Source organism: Zosterops lateralis (assembly GCF_965231275.1).
Source record: "Zosterops lateralis genome assembly, chromosome: 4".
Taxonomy (NCBI): domain Eukaryota; kingdom Metazoa; phylum Chordata; class Aves; order Passeriformes; family Zosteropidae; genus Zosterops; species Zosterops lateralis.
Window position 1 is genome coordinate 71,372,180 of NC_139765.1, and position 19,171 is coordinate 71,391,350.

Genomic DNA, 19,171 nt, shown 5'->3' on the forward strand with positions numbered 1-19,171 from the left:
AGCACGAAGCCACATTCCTGTTTTGTGACCCTCACACCCAGAATGTTTTCCCAGAAATGGGCTGTTTCATGGGTGGGAGAGAGCTTTTAATAAAATGATAACAACAAAAATCACCACTGTGGAAAGAAGCCTTTAATCAGAGGGCTGCAATTTGGGGGGGGTTTGGACTAAAAAACGTAACCTCAGGGTGTCCAAAATCAAGGTTTTTCAGCTGACAACCCCCTCCAGGAGTTGCCTGGGCAACTGCCAAACGTTGTGACATTTGCCACACGCACAAGTCCCTCTGCCTGCATCGACCCTGCATTTAACAGCTCCAAACAACTCATTAGCTTGTTTGCTTTCTGCAGGGTGAGCAATCTGGCCTGAGCGGGGACAGAAAGCCCAGAAAATGGTGATGGGAGCAGGAAAGGATGCTGCTGTTTGAAAGCCACGGGTTTTCAAGGCCAGATTGCAGCCATCTGCTCTGCTCCAGCCCCTCTGCAGCCCTCCCTGAGCATCCAGCTCCTGGTGCTGAGAGCTCTGTGATGATTCCTGAGGGCCAGCAGTGCTTTCTGCTCTCCCCTGGCTGCCTTCAGCAGGTGCCCACGAGCATCATTTCCTTGTGGAAAAGATGGGATGGAGCCATGGCTGGGGATCCTCTTGTTCCTGTTTCACCCACACCAGCCCTGCTCCTCCCACCTTGTTATCTGCATTGCTGCTGCTGAGCCTCTTCTACTGGATAAAGGGGTTTTTATTTGTATTTTAATTATTTTTTTACCCCAACTGCCTCATCAGTGCTCCTGGCCAGGGCTGCTCATTAGTCAGTCTGTTCTCTGAGGGGGGAACATGCTCATGCCAACTTTCTGGAACTTTTTGCTCCTCAGCACCACTCACAGGAGGTCAGAGAATCACAGACTGGGTTGGGTGGGAAGGGATCTGGAAGTTCCAACCCCTTTCTATAGACAGCTTCCAGCAGACCATGTTGCTTCAGGTCCCTGTCCAGTCTGGTCTTGAAGAGGTCAATATTTATTGACCTGGGACCCTGCACACACCCACAAGCTTCTGGTTCTCAGAACTACAGCAGAATCCAATTAATCCCTGTATTTGCAATATGGAGGTAAAATTCCTGCATTTCATTATGAATCAGAATCAGAATCATTAGGTTGGAAGAGACCTCCAAGATCATCAAGTCCAACCCAGCCCCAACACCTCAACTAAACCCTGGCCCCCAGTGCCACATCCAGTCTTTGTTTAAACACATCCAGGGATGGTGACTCCACCACCTCCCTGGGCAGACCATTCCAGTATTTTATCATCCTTTCTGTAAAAAACTTTTTCCTGATATCCAACCCATATTTCCCTTGGCGCTACTTGAGGCTGTGTCCTCTGGTTCTGTCAGTGCTGCCTGGAGAAAGAGACCAACCCCACCTAAGCACAGCCACCTTTCAGGGAGTTGTAGAGAGTGATAAGGTCACCCCTGAGTCTCCTTTTCTCCAGGATAAACAACCCCAGCTGGGTTCATGGTCTCATCCTTCATCTTCACAGCGGAACAAACACTTCCCAGTCACTCCCAGTCTGAGATCTGAAGGAACTGGGCTCTGTGGGGCCCCAGACAGGTCAGGAGATGTATCTGTGAGCCCCATTCCTCTGGTCTGCTGTGCCCTGGCACCCTGCCCTGCCTTCCCTCAGCTCTCACCACTCCCCTGCCCACTCACAGCAGCTCCAGAGCCGTCGTGGGTCTTTTCTGGATGATGTACGTGCTCTGCTCTTTACTGCTGCTGGTTTTGGCAGCTTGTTTCGTTATTCTAACTGCCTTTGATGAGCAATTTCTGTCAGGAACTCCTCCCTCCCCTGCACATACACACACACACTCAGACACTTAACTTTAATCCCTGACCTCTCATTCCTGCCTTCATTACTGCTGTGAATTGTTCCTTGGCCTCAGTCCATTCCTTCTCCTTTTGGTTCCTCTACAGCTCAGCTGGTTTTATAGACTCCTTCATTTTCCAGCCCAGGCTCTTTCACTGAAGGTCACTGAGGGCAAATTCTGGCAGATTCAGCCACAATGGACTCCCCAGCCCTCCACCAGACACTTCAGCAATGCCCTGAGTAGGTTTTTCTGCATTTTTTCATAGGATCCACCAGGTGTAGTGCCACACCTGCCTGCAACCCCCAAATTCAGGCACCCACTCCTCCCAGCATCCTCACTCCAGGTATCCTTTTTCCCAGGGGTCTTTGTCAAGAGAAGAAGAATAGTCCCACTCATGCCTTTTCCGGACCCTTGCCCAAGATGAATTCTGTGGGCAGAAAAGCAGGGTACTGCTTTTTTTTTTTTTTTTTTTTTTTTTTTTTTAAGTCCTCAGGGCCAAAGATATCCTAAGCCAAGAAATCTGTTTTCTGCAGCTGCATTAATGAAACTTTAAGTATTTTTAGAGTAAGCCTGAATATTATCATAACTAGCAAATTATGAGTATCTGCATTTGTCAAGGTGTTAAACAATTTGAGTCTTCAGCTTTCCAGGCTAAACATGAATTTGCTCAGCAGTGTGTGATGTTCAGGACTTTTCCTGTAACGGTTAAAGCACAGAATTTAAAGTTTTTGTGCTGTTCAGAACTATGGGGAGGCATTATGTGTGTCTGAGTACACTGTCCTCACTGTCTGTCCTGCAAGCTCTAAATATCATACATTTGTATTGTACCATGGGGTTTTCATACAGTGAGGTTTGGTGGAGAAAAAAGGAGGAGGACCTCAAAAAAGCCATTATTATCACCATAATGTCCCTGTCACTGTGTGTGGATAGAGCCATAGCTGGCCTGTCATTTCTTTCAAGCAATTTACAAGTTCCTATATGAAGCTGTTTCAAGAATGAGAAGTTCCTTTAATACAACAATCTGTTCTGAGGGTGAAACTCAAATTCACCTGTAATAACAAGGGATTTGTCTCATAAGAACCAGTAAAGAAAATATATAAACAATCTGAGAATAGATAGATTTGATGGACAAGTAAAACACCTTTTACTAACCAATAGAATAATTAACAAGAAAGCTATTAACCAATTAGTAGTTACCCTTGAGGTTTGTAAAAACTGTATAAAAGACAGAATTTGGCAATAATAAAGGGATTTTCTGAACTTTTATGGGGTCACTCTATGTCCCATAACCATCCCAACAACAACTGTGATTTCACTGCCTGGCAGGGGGTGTGCAGAGGAGCCCCAGCAAAGTGTCTGGATGGGGTTTGGCCACCTCCCACCTTCCCTGTCCCCTCCTGGCCAGGAGGAATCTCCTACCCAGGTCCATGTCAGCAGCTTTGGGGCGGTGGGAGCAGGGCACGTTCTTGAAGATGGCATCCAGGATCTTTTCCTTGACCTGCGTGATGGTGTCACAGTTGAGGATCTTCACGGGGATCTCGGGGCTGTTCACGTTGTCAGGGTTAACACAGCTCAGCACCTGAGAGAAAGGCACCACAGTGAGATTTCACCCTGGTACTGAAACCCTCTGGCTGCCCCCTTTGAGGTGTCTCCATCCTACAAGAGGGGTCTAGTGCAGCAATGTATATGAATTACTTAGGTCACAATGCGCTCCAGACAAAATGCTTGTAAGTTATTCCCATCAAACTCTCCAGGAATTCATCAAAGTTACTGAGATATAAACAGCACTAAATTAGGAAAGAAGGGTCTGTGTAGCCCTGGTTTCATGCCTGAAATGTTTTTAGTTTTCTGAAATGTTTTGGTTTTCTGAAATTCATTTCCCAAGGAATTTTCTGTAAACAAGAAAAATGTTTTTGTAAACTGCACCTGTGTTGTTCATTCCTTTTCCTAAGAGGGACTTCTTGATGTCCCTCCGGTCTGACCAATGTAATTGAAGAGGTTTGTCTTTGTTTCACCAATCAAATTGGTCTGTGTAAAACAGTATAAAAGGGAGACACATCCCAAAAATAGAAGAGTCATTTTCAGCCTTCTAAAGTCAAAATTTTTGTCATTGTAGTGTAAAACAGCATCAGGCCCGAGAAACAGAATACCAAGAATGCAAGAACTAGATAATGGAGGATAAAGGTGATGATGGAGTGTGACCAATCATGTGTCCTGAAGGATCTGTGCTAAACACATGGACAATATAGAGCTTCCAATCAAATAATGTGTGACTGCATGAACAGTTGACTTAAAATGTATAAAAATAGTTTAATGTAATAAATAAACAGCTTCTGCTCAACCATATTGGTATATTGGTTGGTCTTATAGAGGTCCTGAACTCCTGCAATCTACGCCACAAAAAATGGTATTCCAAGGGTATTCCCTTCCTCACATGAGCACAGAGGTGTGGTTTGATGTGGAGGTGTCTTCATTGTGTTTAATCATGGAGTCACAGAGTGGTTTGGGTTGGAAGGGGCCTCAGTGATCATCTCATTCCGCCCCCTGCCCCAGGCAGGGACACCTTCCACTATCCCAGGGTGGTCCAAGCCCCATCCAACGTGGCCTTGAACATTTCCAAGGATCCAGGAGCAGCCACAGCTTCTCTGGGCACCCTGTGCCAGCCCCTCCCCACTTGTAGGAGTGCACCCCACAGTAAGGAGGTGTTCCCATATTAGGAAAAGATTTGGGTTTCACCCCTTGTCTTTCTTATAAGGCAAAGAAACAGAAACTTCGATGCTTCTCACCACAACTGGCCAGGTTCCAGCACAAAGACACCTGTTAGGTAGTTAGATAGACCTCAAGACCTGTAGCTATTTCTATTAGGGCAGGATGCCAAGAAACTCTCCTCGATCCTTACATACTTAAAGGACACCAAAAGGTGGCATTTTCGGGGTGTTGTAGCAGGTGCAAGGATTCTCCTTGCCCCTGGCATGGCTTATCCCTCTTTTGTTCTGTATAGTTTGTTATTTTCACCTTAATTAAAACATTTTTTTGCTTTTCAAACAGCTCTGATCATGCCATTCTTGCTATTTTTTACAAGCCATTTCTGAGGCTGCTGGTAACCCTCAGAGGGGACACGACTCTGGCCCCAATGCAGATTCCATCTCCCACCCTCACAGGGCAGAATTTCTTTCTTAACAAGAGAAAATGCATGAACACCAGGTGATGTTCTGGTGCTTTCGGTAAAAAAGTGTTCATTGAGATGTCAAGGTGCCCTAATTCAGGAGTGGCCTCCTTGCCTTGCCACCTGGTTTTGATAATCCCAGTGAAAGGCTTTACTTTTGCCCATCTGCACAGCAGACCTTTCTCAAAAGAATGTTATGAATCTGAAATGCAGGGCTTCTCTAAAAAAATGAAACACAAACCGACACCGGTGACCTTTCCTTTCACACACAGGAGGAGAAAATCAACCCAACTGGAGAGGCCTCGCTTTTCTCAGAAGGAAAATTTAATTTTCTCTGCTCTGCCCAAGAGTAAATGCGAAGCATGTGGTGAGTGGGGATACTTTAAACACAGAGTATTTAACAGCAATCTCCCTGCTGAGCCTTGGCTGTGTCTCTGTTGACCACTCTGCTCATTTCTGGTTGCACAAGTGTGAAGTCTGTAAAGTTTTATAAACTCAGCACACCTTTGCAGTTGAAAGGGGTGTTCAGTGATGCTCCAGGCTGTACATGGTCATTAAATGTTCCTGTGGCACTTTTACAACCGCAGAAATGTTGTTTTTTGTGCCTTAGACAAGTTTTAACTTGCCTTAAATTCCCTCCTGTAGCATGCAAGAGGTGCTGGGCTGTCCATCACTTTCCATCTTCACCTCCTAAAATGCAGTGGGGAGTCAAAAATGGGGTGAAACCCTCTCAGTCTAATTATACACTCCCTCACCAGGCTCCTTTTGGTGATGTTGTGCTCAGCTAAGAGGGACTTGTGAAGATTTCACTTACAAACAGCTCTGTGATCTCACTGGATGAAAGGGGAGATGTAAATACGAGATATTGATTAGATCATAATGTTATTATTTGTATGTCACTTCCAGAAGTATTGAAAAAACATCAATTCAGATCGTAATAAAGGCACAGATTTATAGTTCTGGGGCATCTTTCATCTCAAAGGATCACAGAATTGCACATGAAAGGTGCTGTTGAAATTAATCCAGTGTCACTCAATTAATTCAGGGTCACTCAAGGATGGGACTATTTGGGCACTGAGAGGACACCAGCACTTGGCACTGCTGATCTGTCACTTGTAGCCCTGGTCCCATGCCTGAGGTGTTTTGGTTTTCTGAAATTCTCTTCCTAGAGAATTTTCTGTAAACAAGAGAAGTATTTTTGTAACCATATTATGCTTACATTCTTTTCCCTAGGAGGGACTTCTTCTTGATGTCGCTCTAGTCTGACCAATGTGATTAAAGAAGTTTGTCTTTGTTTCACCAATCCAATTGGTCTGTGTAGAATAGTATAAAAGGGAGACACATCCCAAAAATAAAAAGTAATTTATAACCTTCTAAAGTCAGAGTCTTATGGTGGTGTTGTAGTGTCCAACAGTGTCAGTCACTCACTGAGGTTTGTGTCCCATCAGGATGTGGGGTTAACATGGATGGAAATGGGAGTGGGAGAACATGGAGAAGTTATCCCCAAGCCCTTCTCTTCCCACTGACTCTGTGTGACCTTGGGACATCTCATTTCTCTGCATTTGTGTTTATTGACCTTTTACTCCATCCTTGGGCATTATTTTTTTTTTTTTTTTTTTTTTTTTATCTGCCAGCTCTCCCAGCCATGAGCTGTCTCTGAGTGTCTGTGGACATGCAAAGCTTGGCTCAGCTAAACCTTGATTTCCACTAGGGATTAGTGGCATTTAAATAATAAAGGCACAGTTTGTCATTACTCCCATGGTGACCCTGGTTCTGAGTTTGAGGGTTTTTTCCTGACACCAGGACATCTCTGCATTTCCTGTCCCAGGGACAGAAATCTTCCTCTTGCTTCTGTATTAGGCTGGGATGTTCCATGGGGTTTTCATACAGAGAGGTTTGGTGGAGAAAAAGGAGAAAAAAATGAAAAAAAAAAAAAAAAACAGCATAGGAAAGCATTCTCAGAGAATTACAGAACTGTGGAATAGTTTGGGTTGGAAAGAACCTTAAAAATCATCTCATTCCAACCCCCTGCCATGGGCAGGGACACCTTCCACTATCCCAGGTTGCTCCAAGCCTCATCCAACCTGGCCTGGGATAATTCCAGGGATCCAGGGGCAGCCACAGCTTCTCTGGGCACCTGTGCCAGGGCCTCACCACCCTCACAGGGTAGAATTTTTTTCTAATTTCCAATCTAAACCTCCTCTCTTTCAGTTTGAACTCATTCCCTCTTGTCTTGTCACTCTGTAAATAGTCTCTCTTCCATTTTTTCTGTTGGAATTCCCATATTACAACCACTGAATCAGTTCAGGCTTTATTTCATTACTCTATAGTTTTAATAAAAGATGTCAGGCAGCTCGAGGAAGGCAGAAGAAGGACAAAAATAAAACAGAAATAAAGAGGAACAGAAAACGAAGAACAATCCTATTCATATTCTGCTCCTTCTTAATCTCCTTCACCAGAGCTGATCTCTGTAAATCTGCTGAGATTCCTATCGGGATATATTTGTCTGCTCTTGAGATGTAAGAGGGAGAGCTGATTATCATCAAACAGCACAAAGCCAGCAGAGGAGAGCTTTGTTCAGCCTGATGTATAATTACTACCCTTTGCTGGCTGCTTTAGATCAAGCCTAAAAGGATCGTGGGGGGATTTCCTTCAGTGAAAGTGATCACTCTGTGGCTGCATTTTTTTCCTCTTTTCTGCTCATTTTCTCCATGTGTGATCAGCCCTGTGAAATTTTAGACAGCCACACGTAACAGCAGAGAAGCAGCACTCTGCCAGTTTAGTAGGGAAGTCATGCTTTTAATATTCAAAATAAAACCATGGCCTTATTTAAGAATTAAATCCGCCCCCTCATCAGACTTGGATTCAATCAAAGTTCAGCTCTACACTGGAGTTAAAGAACACTAAAGGGAATTTCTGAGCCCACCTGAGCTAAAGCCCAAGACAGGTCTAAGACATATCTAAGTCTAAGACTTGGAACTAAATGATCTTTAGGGTCCCCTCCAACCCAAACCATCCCAGAGCCCTCAGAAGTATCTGGAGCTAAGTGAGATGAATATCCCTCATTTGAAGGTGCAAATAAAATAATCTGATCAGTTTAGAGCATCTACTGACTGTCCTAAGATACTGGGATTTGCTGAGAATGAAGATGGGAAATAGAAGAATTACGAGGATCACTGAAGGCTTAGAAAGTGCTCCTCATCCAGCAGAGACTTAGGAGCTCAGTGGATTTAATGCATCCAGGGAAGAATGAAGGCCCACAAACACATTAAGAAGAGCTATCTAATGCTCTTTAATTGATGCTCTTTAATCAAGAGGGAAGAGGGTGTAATCTCAGAGCAGAAGCTAAAGCTGCACATATGCAATGTGAATCTTGCACCACGCAGACAATTCCATTTTGAGGGAAATGGTTCAGTGACAGGGATTAGTTTTTTTTCCCTTGAAATCTTTAAATAAAGTTCCTTTTCCTTTGACTTGTGCTTTCTCAAGAAGGAAGACCTGCACCATCTCTAGAGCTGACCTGACAGGTCTCTGCACTGTGTACCTCTATTTCCTCATGTTGAATTCCTAATTGGAGAAACACATTTTTAAAATTTTAATAGTCAGCCTTAGTGCAGCATCACCCTACTAAAATACAAGAATAAACCATTCCAGAGGGTCAGTCACTGGTTTCTGTTCTCTGAACGCCCTTTAGGCAGAAGATTCTGGACAAACTCAGGGGAAGGTGTGGCCAGAGCTGTTGGAGAGGATGGAAGTTTAACAGGAAAGTTTTACAGAAATGAATGCTTAGCAGAAGGCTCTTTAGAAATGAAAGCTAGTTTTGATATAGAAGAATAAAAGAAGTTTCAAGCAAGAAGTAACAGTTACTGGATAACCCAAGAAAACAAAGGTTAAGTCAAACTGAAAGGAGGTTTTTCAGCTACAGCAAAGGTATGTTTGACCACAAACAAAGATATTTTTACCAAGTAAAGAAAATTCCCAAGAAAAGCAGGAGATACCACAGCTAAACAGACATGCTGAGGTAGCAACTGGAGAAAAGATTTAGGAATTTTCCACTGCAAAAAAACAGAAAAACAACTTTAAGCTTAAACTGTAACACACTAACTTTTGTAATTGGATAGTACTAACCATAATATGGTAATGATAGTAGTTGTGATAGGCTACAGATAAATGGTAAAGGTAGTGTGTATGATGCTGATTGATTGTATGTTTTAAGATGCTCTATAAAGAAAAATATATTTGTTACCAAAACTAAAGTGGCTTCAGGTGTCACCTATAGGCTGATGCTGACAGCTTTTAGGCTTGGCTCTGGCACCCACCACCCAGGACTGCTGTTACTCCATCTATGCAATAAACAGCATTTGAAAGAGCTGCCTGATGTCCCAACATCCTTCTGAGACCATCTTTGTTTTCTACACAGAGACTCACCAGGGTCTTGTAGTCGATCTGCTGCCGGATGAGCTTGTCCTCGCTCAGGGAGTACCTGGCCTCCCCAGTGATGGAGTCGATGGGGCCCTTCTCCATCTGCTGCTTGATGGCACAGAAAAGGGAGAAGAGAGGCTCCCCAGCACATTCCTGCAGGGAGGGAAGGTAACCACGTAAATAATGAGTGCTACACTGCATCAGACAGGTGTTTTCTATATAAGGGAAAGGGTTCCTTAGGACTTTTGAGGGAAGAACACCAGAAGTTTCTTTGCCTCTCCTGGCAGTGATGTGCTCAATGTCAAAACAAAAACACTGATAGGTCTCTTTACCTGTTCCTCAGACAGGTAGCTATTCTCTATGGGGCTGTTTGACAAAAAACCCCACCCAAATCATTCAGTATTTAAGGGAGAGCACAAGGCTTCTCAACATATTTTCAGGGTGTTGTAGCAGATGTGTGGGACCTGTCCCTACACTTTGTTCAAACCTGTCCCCAGCTTTGTTCTTTGTTTTTGTATTATTTTCTTCTTTAATTAAAACCTTTTTGCTTTTTCAACACGCACTCGACCATGCCATCTCATAAAGTTATTTAAGCCATTTTCTGTGAGGTGCTGGACACCCTCAGAGGTATTGAACCCTCACAGAGCTAATTACACCTGGCTCTTCAAAAAATTCAATGCATGAGGTGGAACTACGGGCTAGAATTGAGAATCCAACCTGGAAACCTCAGTGATACCCTCAGTTTGCCATCCCAAATTGCTCATGATGGATACACCAATGGGATCCAGTCTGCTCCAACAGCAAAGAATCAGAGGTGACTCTCCACTTCCACAGAGTGCAGCCAGCCCTTGGGCACCTGGTGGGACCTTTGGGGATGGTCCTGTAATGTGTCAGGAGTTAGATTTGATGGTACAAGGGAACATGGTGAGACCCTTGGGGATAGTCCTGTGCAGTGCCAGGAGTTGGATTTGATGGTACAAAGCTCTCAGGCACCTGGTGGGACCCTTGGCGATGGTCCTGTGCAGTGCCAGGAGTTGGACCCTGTGGGTCCCTTCCAACTCAGCTTATCCTGTGACTCTGTGAGTGTCCTGTCATGGGACAAAGGTGTCAGTGTTCCCTGGCAGTGCTGGGGCTGTTCAAGGGGTTGCCACCAGGCCAGAGCTTTGCAGTGGTGGAGCAGGTAGTGGGATGGGTCCCAGATGACCTGGAGGCAGGTTTTAAAAGGAGAGGGATGGGTGGTGCCCCATGCTGGGTGTCTGGGCAGTGCCCACAGACCCCCTGAGCACTCTCATGCTGCAGAAAAACAGGAATGCTCAGGCCCAGGTGTGTCCCTGGAGCTGTATGGAGGTGACAGGAGTGTGGGGACACAGGACAGCCCCATGCAGGCAGAGCAAAGCTCATTTCTCCCCAACTTCTCCTCACCATTCCCACTCCCTGCACTCCTCTTCCCACTCTTTTCCTCCCTCAATGCCATACACCCCAAGCTTTCTGCTCCTGCCTCCCTTCCCCTCCATCCCTCCCTTCTTCCTCCCCTCCATCCCTCCCTTCTTCCTCCCCTCCTCTCCCTCTCCTCTTATGTCCCAAAACTCAACGAGCCGAGGTCATTTTCCTCTGGTGTAAAGCCGAGGTCATTTTCCTCTGGTGTAAACCCCAACGAAAACAAGTTAATAATCGGAGGCAAAGTGGCCCCTTTTTCAGTCCCTACACCTGTCTCCCACTTAATTAGCTTATCTGCCAGCAGCATATTGCTTCTGTGTGCCTGTCTCCTGCCCTTATCAGGCCTCTGTTCAGGCTAAGGCAAGAAGACAAGTAGCTGAGTGGGGTGAAAAAAGCCTATTATAAAAGCAGCTCTTTAGAGAGTCACCTCCTTATATCCTTTCCTTTCAGCTGAGAGCAGGGATCTGATACTGAAGTCACTGAAATTACCTTCCAGGGACCTTCAAAATTTTCCCATGTGCTTCGTCCTTGAACTGGCCGTGCCTGGGGAAGGCTCGGGGGGGATTGGGGGTTTGTTTGTAAAGCCTCAAATTGCCTGGCAGAGGTGGTTATTGTGTCCAAATGAGGATGTGAGGTGGGAGGGTATTTAGCAGCTGCAGTGGGAGAGGGGGAGAGGTGCAGAGCTCAGCTCCTTGCAAAAAAACCCTGTCTCTGAGCTTGGCAATTGTGATTCTTGAGGCTCCCTGTGGGTCCCCCAGGGGAAATTGGATCCCCCAGCAGCCAGTGGCAGTGCTCAAGGACTGAGAGGCTTTTTTAACTACACAAACCCCAAGGAGACCTTCCAGGAGGAATGAGAGAGCTCAGGGGGTGCCCCAAATCCTTCCACTCGAGTTCTTTCACACAGCTTTGCTGATGGGTGTCCCTCCACTCCTCGTGGGGCTGTGTCTCAGTGCTGCCTCTGAGCTGGGGTGGAAGGAGATCTCCATGCACTGGGCACTGAAACTGGGGGTCACCACATGATGGAGACCTCAGCCTGCTGTTAAAAGGACAGCATTTTCCACACAGGTCTCAGTCAGGCTCTGAAATCCTTCCCATTTCAGCACTGACCCTTAAACCTCACCTCTGTACAAGAGAGAGACCAACAAGTTGCCTCTCTAACAAAGTGTCCCTCTTTGTTCTCCCTGGGTCAGAAAACAGCTCATCTCCTATTAGGCAGTGACCTCCTTCCAGAGGCAAAAAAAAAACCAAAAAAACCCAAAAAAACCCCCAAAAAAACCAACAACAACAACAACAACAACAACAACAACAAAGAACCCAAAAAAACACACACACAAAAAAAAAAAAAAAAAAAAAAAAAAAAAAAAAAAAAAAAAAAAAAAAAAAAAAAACACCTTAACTTTATATCTGGGAAGTTTTTTACCCCAACTGATCCTCACCAAGAAGAAATGCTTTAAAGCAGCTGTTTTTCTAGGCATGCCCCTCCTCTTACCTTGAGGAACTTGTAGAGGAGGAAGGTGAACCAGTTGGTGAGCATTTTCTCAGCCACAGACTCTGTCCTAAAGTGGAGGGAAAAAAAAAAAGAGAATTGTAAATGAGTTAGTCATGCTGGTCCTATCAAAATACTGTCCTTGTCCATCCTGGAAGTCTGGCATGGCACCATCAGGATTTAGCACATCCTAGTTTCCCTGGTTTAGGTTTGGATTTAGGAAACCTGCAGGAGAAGCCTTGCTGCCCTGTTGATTCTCCTGCGGCTGCAAGTCCCTGTGGATCTGTTTTTCAGCTTCTCCAGCAACGAAAAGGAAAAGGAGTTGACGACATTTGAGGGAATCTTCTCCAAAGAGCTCAGGGGGGATAAATCCATCAAGTCTGAGGAGCTCAGAGCAAGGCCATATGTCAAGGAGGCTGTATAAATACTCAGGAGAGACAGATCTAAGTCTCTAGGGAACAGTTATCTGGCACTGCCTATCTCCCTGGCATTTGGGAGTGATTACACTCCTCAGCGTGTCAACGTGGCACATACACGGAGCTCATCCTTCTGCCCTTGAGCACTCTGTCCTCAATCAAACAAAAAATCCATCTCAGGGCTTCTGAGTGAGCTTCTCCTGCAGAAAGCCATGCTGGCTCCAGCAGAGAAACCAAGAGAAACTTGGAGAAACAAAACAAAACAAACAAACAAACAAACAAACAAAAAAAAAAAAAAAAAAAACAAAAAAAAAAAACAAAAAAAAAAAAACAAAAAAAAAAAAAAAAAAAAAAAAAAGAGTCCCTGCCTGGAGGAATTTAAGTGGCTCCTTGTCCTGGCTCTCACCAAAGCCATGCAGAGGTTCTTGCTTGTTGTTGTTACTGCTCTCTGCTCAGAAAATATCTTTGGGGCATGAATGTCATGTGAGATGAACACTGGATACAAGTGAGGTGGGAAAATCACTTCTACCTGCTCCTTTCTTCTGTCAAACTCCTCCAAAACTGCAAAAGATTCTTTTCACAGACCCATGGGGAAGGAAGGGAAGCATCAAGTTGAATCCAGCTGCTCCAAAGAGCTGCCTGAGGACCTCACACCAACATCTGACCCAAGGCCCTGAGCTGTTCATATGTTCTGTTCTCGTGCTGTTCAGTGCAGAACTTCCTTCTCTGAACTTCTCCTGGTGTTTCCAGAGTCTGGAACACTGGATGTGCCTTCTTTGTTAGCTGGATCTCCTTCCAAAGGCCACAATTTTTTTCCAACAGAGAGGATAAGACTTAGAAAAGAGCTGGAAGAAGGAGAAAGAGGAAAGATGGGATGCTCAGAGTGATAAACAGGGGAAGGATGACAAAGAGATGGAGAAAGGGGAAGGAAATGAAGGGGGGAGGCAGTGCCATCCAGCATCAGAGGAAAAGCACAGGCAGGAAGCCTGGGGACAGCTGGAGGGTGGTCACCAGCCAGGCTGTAGGGCTTGATCACATCAAGGAGTCAACTGACACCAAAGCGAAGTCCAGCCTCTGCCCCTGGCATTGCTGCCCTGAATGCCAGAAGTGCCTTCTGCTCCTTTTTTGCTGGTTCTCCACACTGGGCCATGTGCCAGATGAAAAAACCTCCCAGCCCAGCAGGCACCAGAGATCCCTTCCCTATCCAAGCTGTCCATCAGAATCCACTGAGGGCCCCTCAGAGTCAGCTCTGAGCTGTGGAAAAGGCCACTCATCTCCAGAAGACTCCCCATGATTTTATTTAGGGTCCTTGAAGCAGGAGAGTTGGTTCAGTCTGTGAAAAGGAGATGAATCTGATCCTACAGGGAGAAGAGGCAGCACTTCCCTAGGCAGGGAAAGGACATTAATTACAGAGCAGTAAATTCTTAATTTGAGGTTTCCCACAGAATTGTGGAGTTTAGACCTTAGACCAAGCCAAGAAGCATCAATTCAAACTTGTTCTCTGTATGACACCAGTTCTGCTGTCCCTCTCTTCAGCTGATTTCCACTAACTCCCAGGTCTGGGAGAGAAATGAGATCCCACAATGCAGCTGAAGACTCTCCATGTGTCTGTAGTTAACTCAGGAACAAGAAACAAAGCTGGGAAATCCATGTCCCAGGCAGAAGATGGAAGAAGTTGACTTCCTCTCACCGGTGATTTAATAGACCATATGTGTGATAATCCTACAGGTCCTACACAACATGATTGGGGTTTTCAGGTCAAAAGGAAATGTAAGAATAAATTAGCATCTTAAGCATGCAAAGAACCGAAAATAAGGATTGAGCTTTCTCTGTCCTTGTGAAACTTTTTGGAGGATCCACATGAAAATCCAGAGGTGGGTTAGTTCTGTAACTTTTTATCATTGACTACTTTTGATGCCTTAAGTTTGAGCTTTCATATTTTCAGATTCTGTGCTGCCTAGGAGTGCAGTTCTGAGCTTCACATTAAGTGTCACTCAGATCTTCACAGAACAGGGAGACAAAACAAATCCTTTCCCAGATGGAGACCAAGGACAACAGTTACAAGTTTTCAGGCCCAAAAGCACAAAACAAGGGTGGCTGAAGAGAGAAAACAAGAAGGATGGAACTCCATCATCTAAAGCTGTAATTGGACAATTAAACCCCAATATGCAAATGGACCAAAACTTATACAAGTGGGAGATGTCATGACCAGTTGTCCATTTTGTGACCATTTTGGGTCCACCTTGGGTGTAGCCCTGGCCAGGCTCTTGCCCTGCCCAAGGTGTATCCTAAAGGCCTTTTAATAAACACCTACTTTATTTTCTAGCTCTGTCCAGTCTCTGTTCCAGGTCAGCCTTCCCAAGGCATCACTTTTTGGTCAGGGAGGAGACAGAGCAAGGCCTCCATCTCCAAAGACCATCACGACCTTTATGCAGGCACAGCCTCCTGTCCTGAGTTGCAGTGTAGGATGTACACAAAGTATTTATTCTATCACCATCTTCATGAGCTGTTGGAACCAGGTGCGGCAGTGTTTTCCCAGGCCCCTCCTTTGGGCTCTTCTGCTCATGGCCCATCAATGCCTTGCCCAGGACTCACAGGGAACTCCCTCCAGGAGTTATCTCTGTTTAATGGGCCATCAAGGACCCACTGCACGACTCCTCATCCCATTGGGAGATGCTCCACCCAGGGGGAGGAGCCAAGCATTCCCACCTGGATAGAATCTGGGATTTGGGACAGTACAAGCAGCCCTGACCCACTGGATTCCCAGAGGACCAGACCTTTCTGTGGGATCACTGCTTCAGGAAGAGCCCCTCATCTGGACTGCTTCCACCACCCTGCTCAGGTTGTATTCTGACTCTGTCAGTGGTCTTTTGTATTATTGGATTTATTTTATTTTATTTTACCTTTCTTCTTGTTGTATTGAAATTGTATTTCTGACTTGGAGCCTCTCACTCGTTTTGCTTTCAAACCACGACACCTCCCCGTCCCGGCTCCCTCCACTCCCAGGCATCCTTACCTCCGGAGCAGCAGCTTGGGGTGGTTCTTGCTCTCCAGGTTTTTGTCGATGAGGTCGGCCAGGAGCTGTTTGAGGACGTCAGTGGCATACTCTAGCTTGCTCTGCAGCACCGTCATGATCAGCGAGGCCACGTTGCCGCGGTCCCGCATGGAGAAGCTGCGCTGCGACTCCAGTGTGCGGATGAAGGACAGCAGGAAAACCTTGTTGTTGATCAGCTGGGCAAACAGCTTCAGCCCCTTCTCCACCCGTTCCTGCCGGTAGCCAGGGACCTGCGCAAGAAGAAAGGGAGGTTTTTTTCCCCTTTCCCTCATTTTCCCACTGTCAAGTCTCCTGTTGTCACACTCTCTCTGTTCTTGTCCCTCCAGCTCCTCACCTAAGGAAAGACAGCAAAGGAATCCATACAACATCTAATGATTAGGAAGTTTGAGAAGACTCCCAGCCACATCCAGATGATTTTTCCAATGATTAGGAAGTCTGAGAAGACTTCCAGCCACATCCAGATGATTTTTTCAATGATTAGGAAGCCTGAGAAGACTCCCAGCCACATCCAGATGATTTTTCATCTGTCCTGTGTTCCCCTCTCTAAACAGCACATCCAAAAGGGATTTCTGATGCCTAAACATGTTGCCATGCCATGTTATTTTTTTTTATTTTAGTCAGACTGAAGTCTTACTCTGATTTCATGCAGAACTTCTTTCTCATTCCTGCAAAGAGACCTGCTTGCAGAGGTTTGGAGTTCAGCTTTTGGGAGCTGGGAGAGGCAGAGAGAGGGTGAATGGGAAAGAGAGCCCAGGGTGAGGATTTGGGGAGATGAAGAAATGCATTGAGGCAGTGCCTGAGATGGTGAATGGGAAAGAGAGCCCAGGGTGAGGTTTTGGGGAGATGAAGAGATGCAGTGAGGCAGTGCCTGAGATGGTGACCATGGAACTGGGCCTTGGTTTGAAGAACAAGGCAGGGGAAGGTGTGAGAGGACACTCTGAGCACCAGTAGAACCCCTGGGTTTGGGAGCTGAGGTGTTTTGGAGACAGAGTGATTGATAAGTCTCGTATTTCTCAGCTGTGAGAGGCTGATGAACTCATTTTTATATGGAACAATTTAGGACCTTGATGCTGGAGCTTGGGCTCCACAGAGTTCTTTTTGATCCTTCTGGCTCTAGGCAAAAATGGAACCTAAACAGACAACCCCAAACTTATCCCTTCACTTGTTAAAGCTGTTCCAGCCCTTGAAAAAGCTTTCTTGGAAGCTGGAGAGTCTCACCACAGAGCAACACATGTCACCAATGCATATATGAATTAATAACCACCCAAATTTGGCACTTTAATACAAAATAAGTTGGCTTGCCTTAACAGCCAAGCAGTGCAAGGCCCCTTATAGAGTCGTTACTTTTTCATTCTGGAAATTAGAGTTCTCAACCCTTTTTTCATCCAACAAATAAATTACTTCCTAAATAGATTGAGACAACCAACCAACCAACAAACCACTACCACCCATCCCGCCAATAATTATTTTTAACTCACTTGCTTGAACATTTAATATTGTCTATCCCTGGGATATTATGGAGAATTAAAACAAAATAACGACAAAAAGTTATTTTGTGCTGCATCTGGAAGCAGTTAATTAGCAAATGAACTGGAAATAAGTAAGACCTTCTCACTGTGGGATCTGTGCTGGGGCCTTTTGCAATAAATAGCAATTCCTTCTGGGTGCTAGAGGGAAGGGAGCAGAATGGGAGCTGCCTTCACATTGGTAGCCAAAGATGATGACACTGAGAGAGCTGTGAAGCTTTAAAAAGAATTAAGAAAAAAAAAAAAAAAAAAAAGAAAAATTAATGGAATGAAAAGAAGAAGAGATCAAAGGTGTTGGATTGAAACATTAGCTCAGTGTGTATCTACATTGGGGAGCATCCCTGCTAAGGCCTCTGCAGGGGTCAGATGCTGTTCTGTGATCAGCTGGATGGGGTTAATGAATGCAGGGATTGAAATTGGCCCTGGGGATGATGGCAGTGTTTGTGTGTGCACACGTGTGACAGGGAGGCTCAGCACCCCTCGTTCCTCCTCCTTTGCTGGAGCTGCTGGTCCTGAGGGAAAGCAGCTGGATGCCACTCCAAATCTATCTGGTAGTTCTGTGTAACATAACCCTACCCAGTCCCCTCAGCCCCCTGCCCAGTCCCACAAGCCCTCCTTGCTGGCAGATCAGATTTTGTAATGTCTCTCTCCACACAGTCGGATGAATTTTGGCTTTTCCAAAGGGCAGGAGCGAAGCTGAGGAGGCTTCTCTGATTACACAGCCAGCCAAGCTTGGGCCTGCCTGTTCCAGCTCCTGCTCCTCCTTCCAGCCAACCAAGCCCAGGCCTGGCCTCCAGAAACCTCCCAGGCCCTTGCCAGAGCCTCTCTGGAGCTCAGAGCCTGCCAAAGGTTTTGTAGAGACCTCAGCCAACACCTTGGCCACGGTGAAGCTCCTGATTCTCCAGCCCAGGTATTCCTAGAGCAGAGCCTGTCCACCTGCCAGAGCCTGGAGCAGATTTCAGCCTGGCAGAGCTCACCTGAGCTCCCATCAATCTCCTGTCACCGCTCAGGTGATACGGGCTCTGTGTAGACCCCAAGGTTTGAGAACAAAGTCTCACTGTGCTCCAATCTCCCTGCAGAGGGTCGGAGTGGAGGAGGAAGGTGTGGGCAGAGTATGGACAGACTGATACTATGGTTTTCTCATCTCACTGCAAACCAGAATGCAGCAAAGGTGGACCTCCCTCAGTGACATTATTTTTATAGGGGTTGCCACAAAGAAAAGCTGGTCTCTTAGTAGAGTGAGGGTCATGCAAAGCTGGATGACACAGGCAAACACATTCCTCTGACATACAACAGCTTTTCCTCACCCCTGCATGGCAGAAAATATTACATCCAGTCTAAAACTCAAGCCACAGAAGGGCCAAGACTAACGACAAGCTTAGCTGAGTAGACCTAATGCATATGGATTTATGAGTCTTCCAAATAATTGAGTGATCAGAGAGAATTTAGCAGGTGACAAGTGACAGGATGAGAGGAAATGGCCTCAAAGTTGTGCCAGGGGAGGGTTAGATTGGAAATTAGGAAAAATTTCTTCACTGAAAGGATGATCAGATGGTGGGACAAGCTGTCCAGAGGAGTTGTGGGATCACAATCCCTAGAAGTTTTCAAAAAGTGCATGGATGTTGCACAAGGGGACATGGTTTAGTGATGGAATTGGCAGCATTGGGTTAATGGTTGGAATTTATGATCTTAGAGGTCTTTTACAACCTAAATGATTTTATGATCCAATATGATCTGAAATAACAGCAAACATTTTCCCTCTCAACCCAGATTTTTAATGAGGATCTGTTTCACCCCTTGTAGGGCACAGCATA

At 45.6% G+C, this 19,171-nt stretch overlaps 1 protein-coding gene across 1 annotated transcript in view; it reads right to left on the reverse strand.

Annotated features, from left to right (window-relative positions):
- The window catches only part of PLXNA4 (plexin A4), a 421,348-nt gene that overhangs the window by 29,789 nt on the left and 372,388 nt on the right, over window positions 1-19,171 (reverse strand). The window contains exons 21-24 of the mRNA XM_083858928.1: window positions 15,793-16,061; window positions 12,364-12,430; window positions 9,444-9,590; window positions 3,269-3,428 (exon numbers count right to left, since the gene is read on the reverse strand). Of these exons, the coding sequence (XP_083715054.1) occupies window positions 3,269-3,428; window positions 9,444-9,590; window positions 12,364-12,430; window positions 15,793-16,061 (643 nt within the window). The remainder of the gene's footprint in view (window positions 1-3,268; window positions 3,429-9,443; window positions 9,591-12,363; window positions 12,431-15,792; window positions 16,062-19,171) is intronic.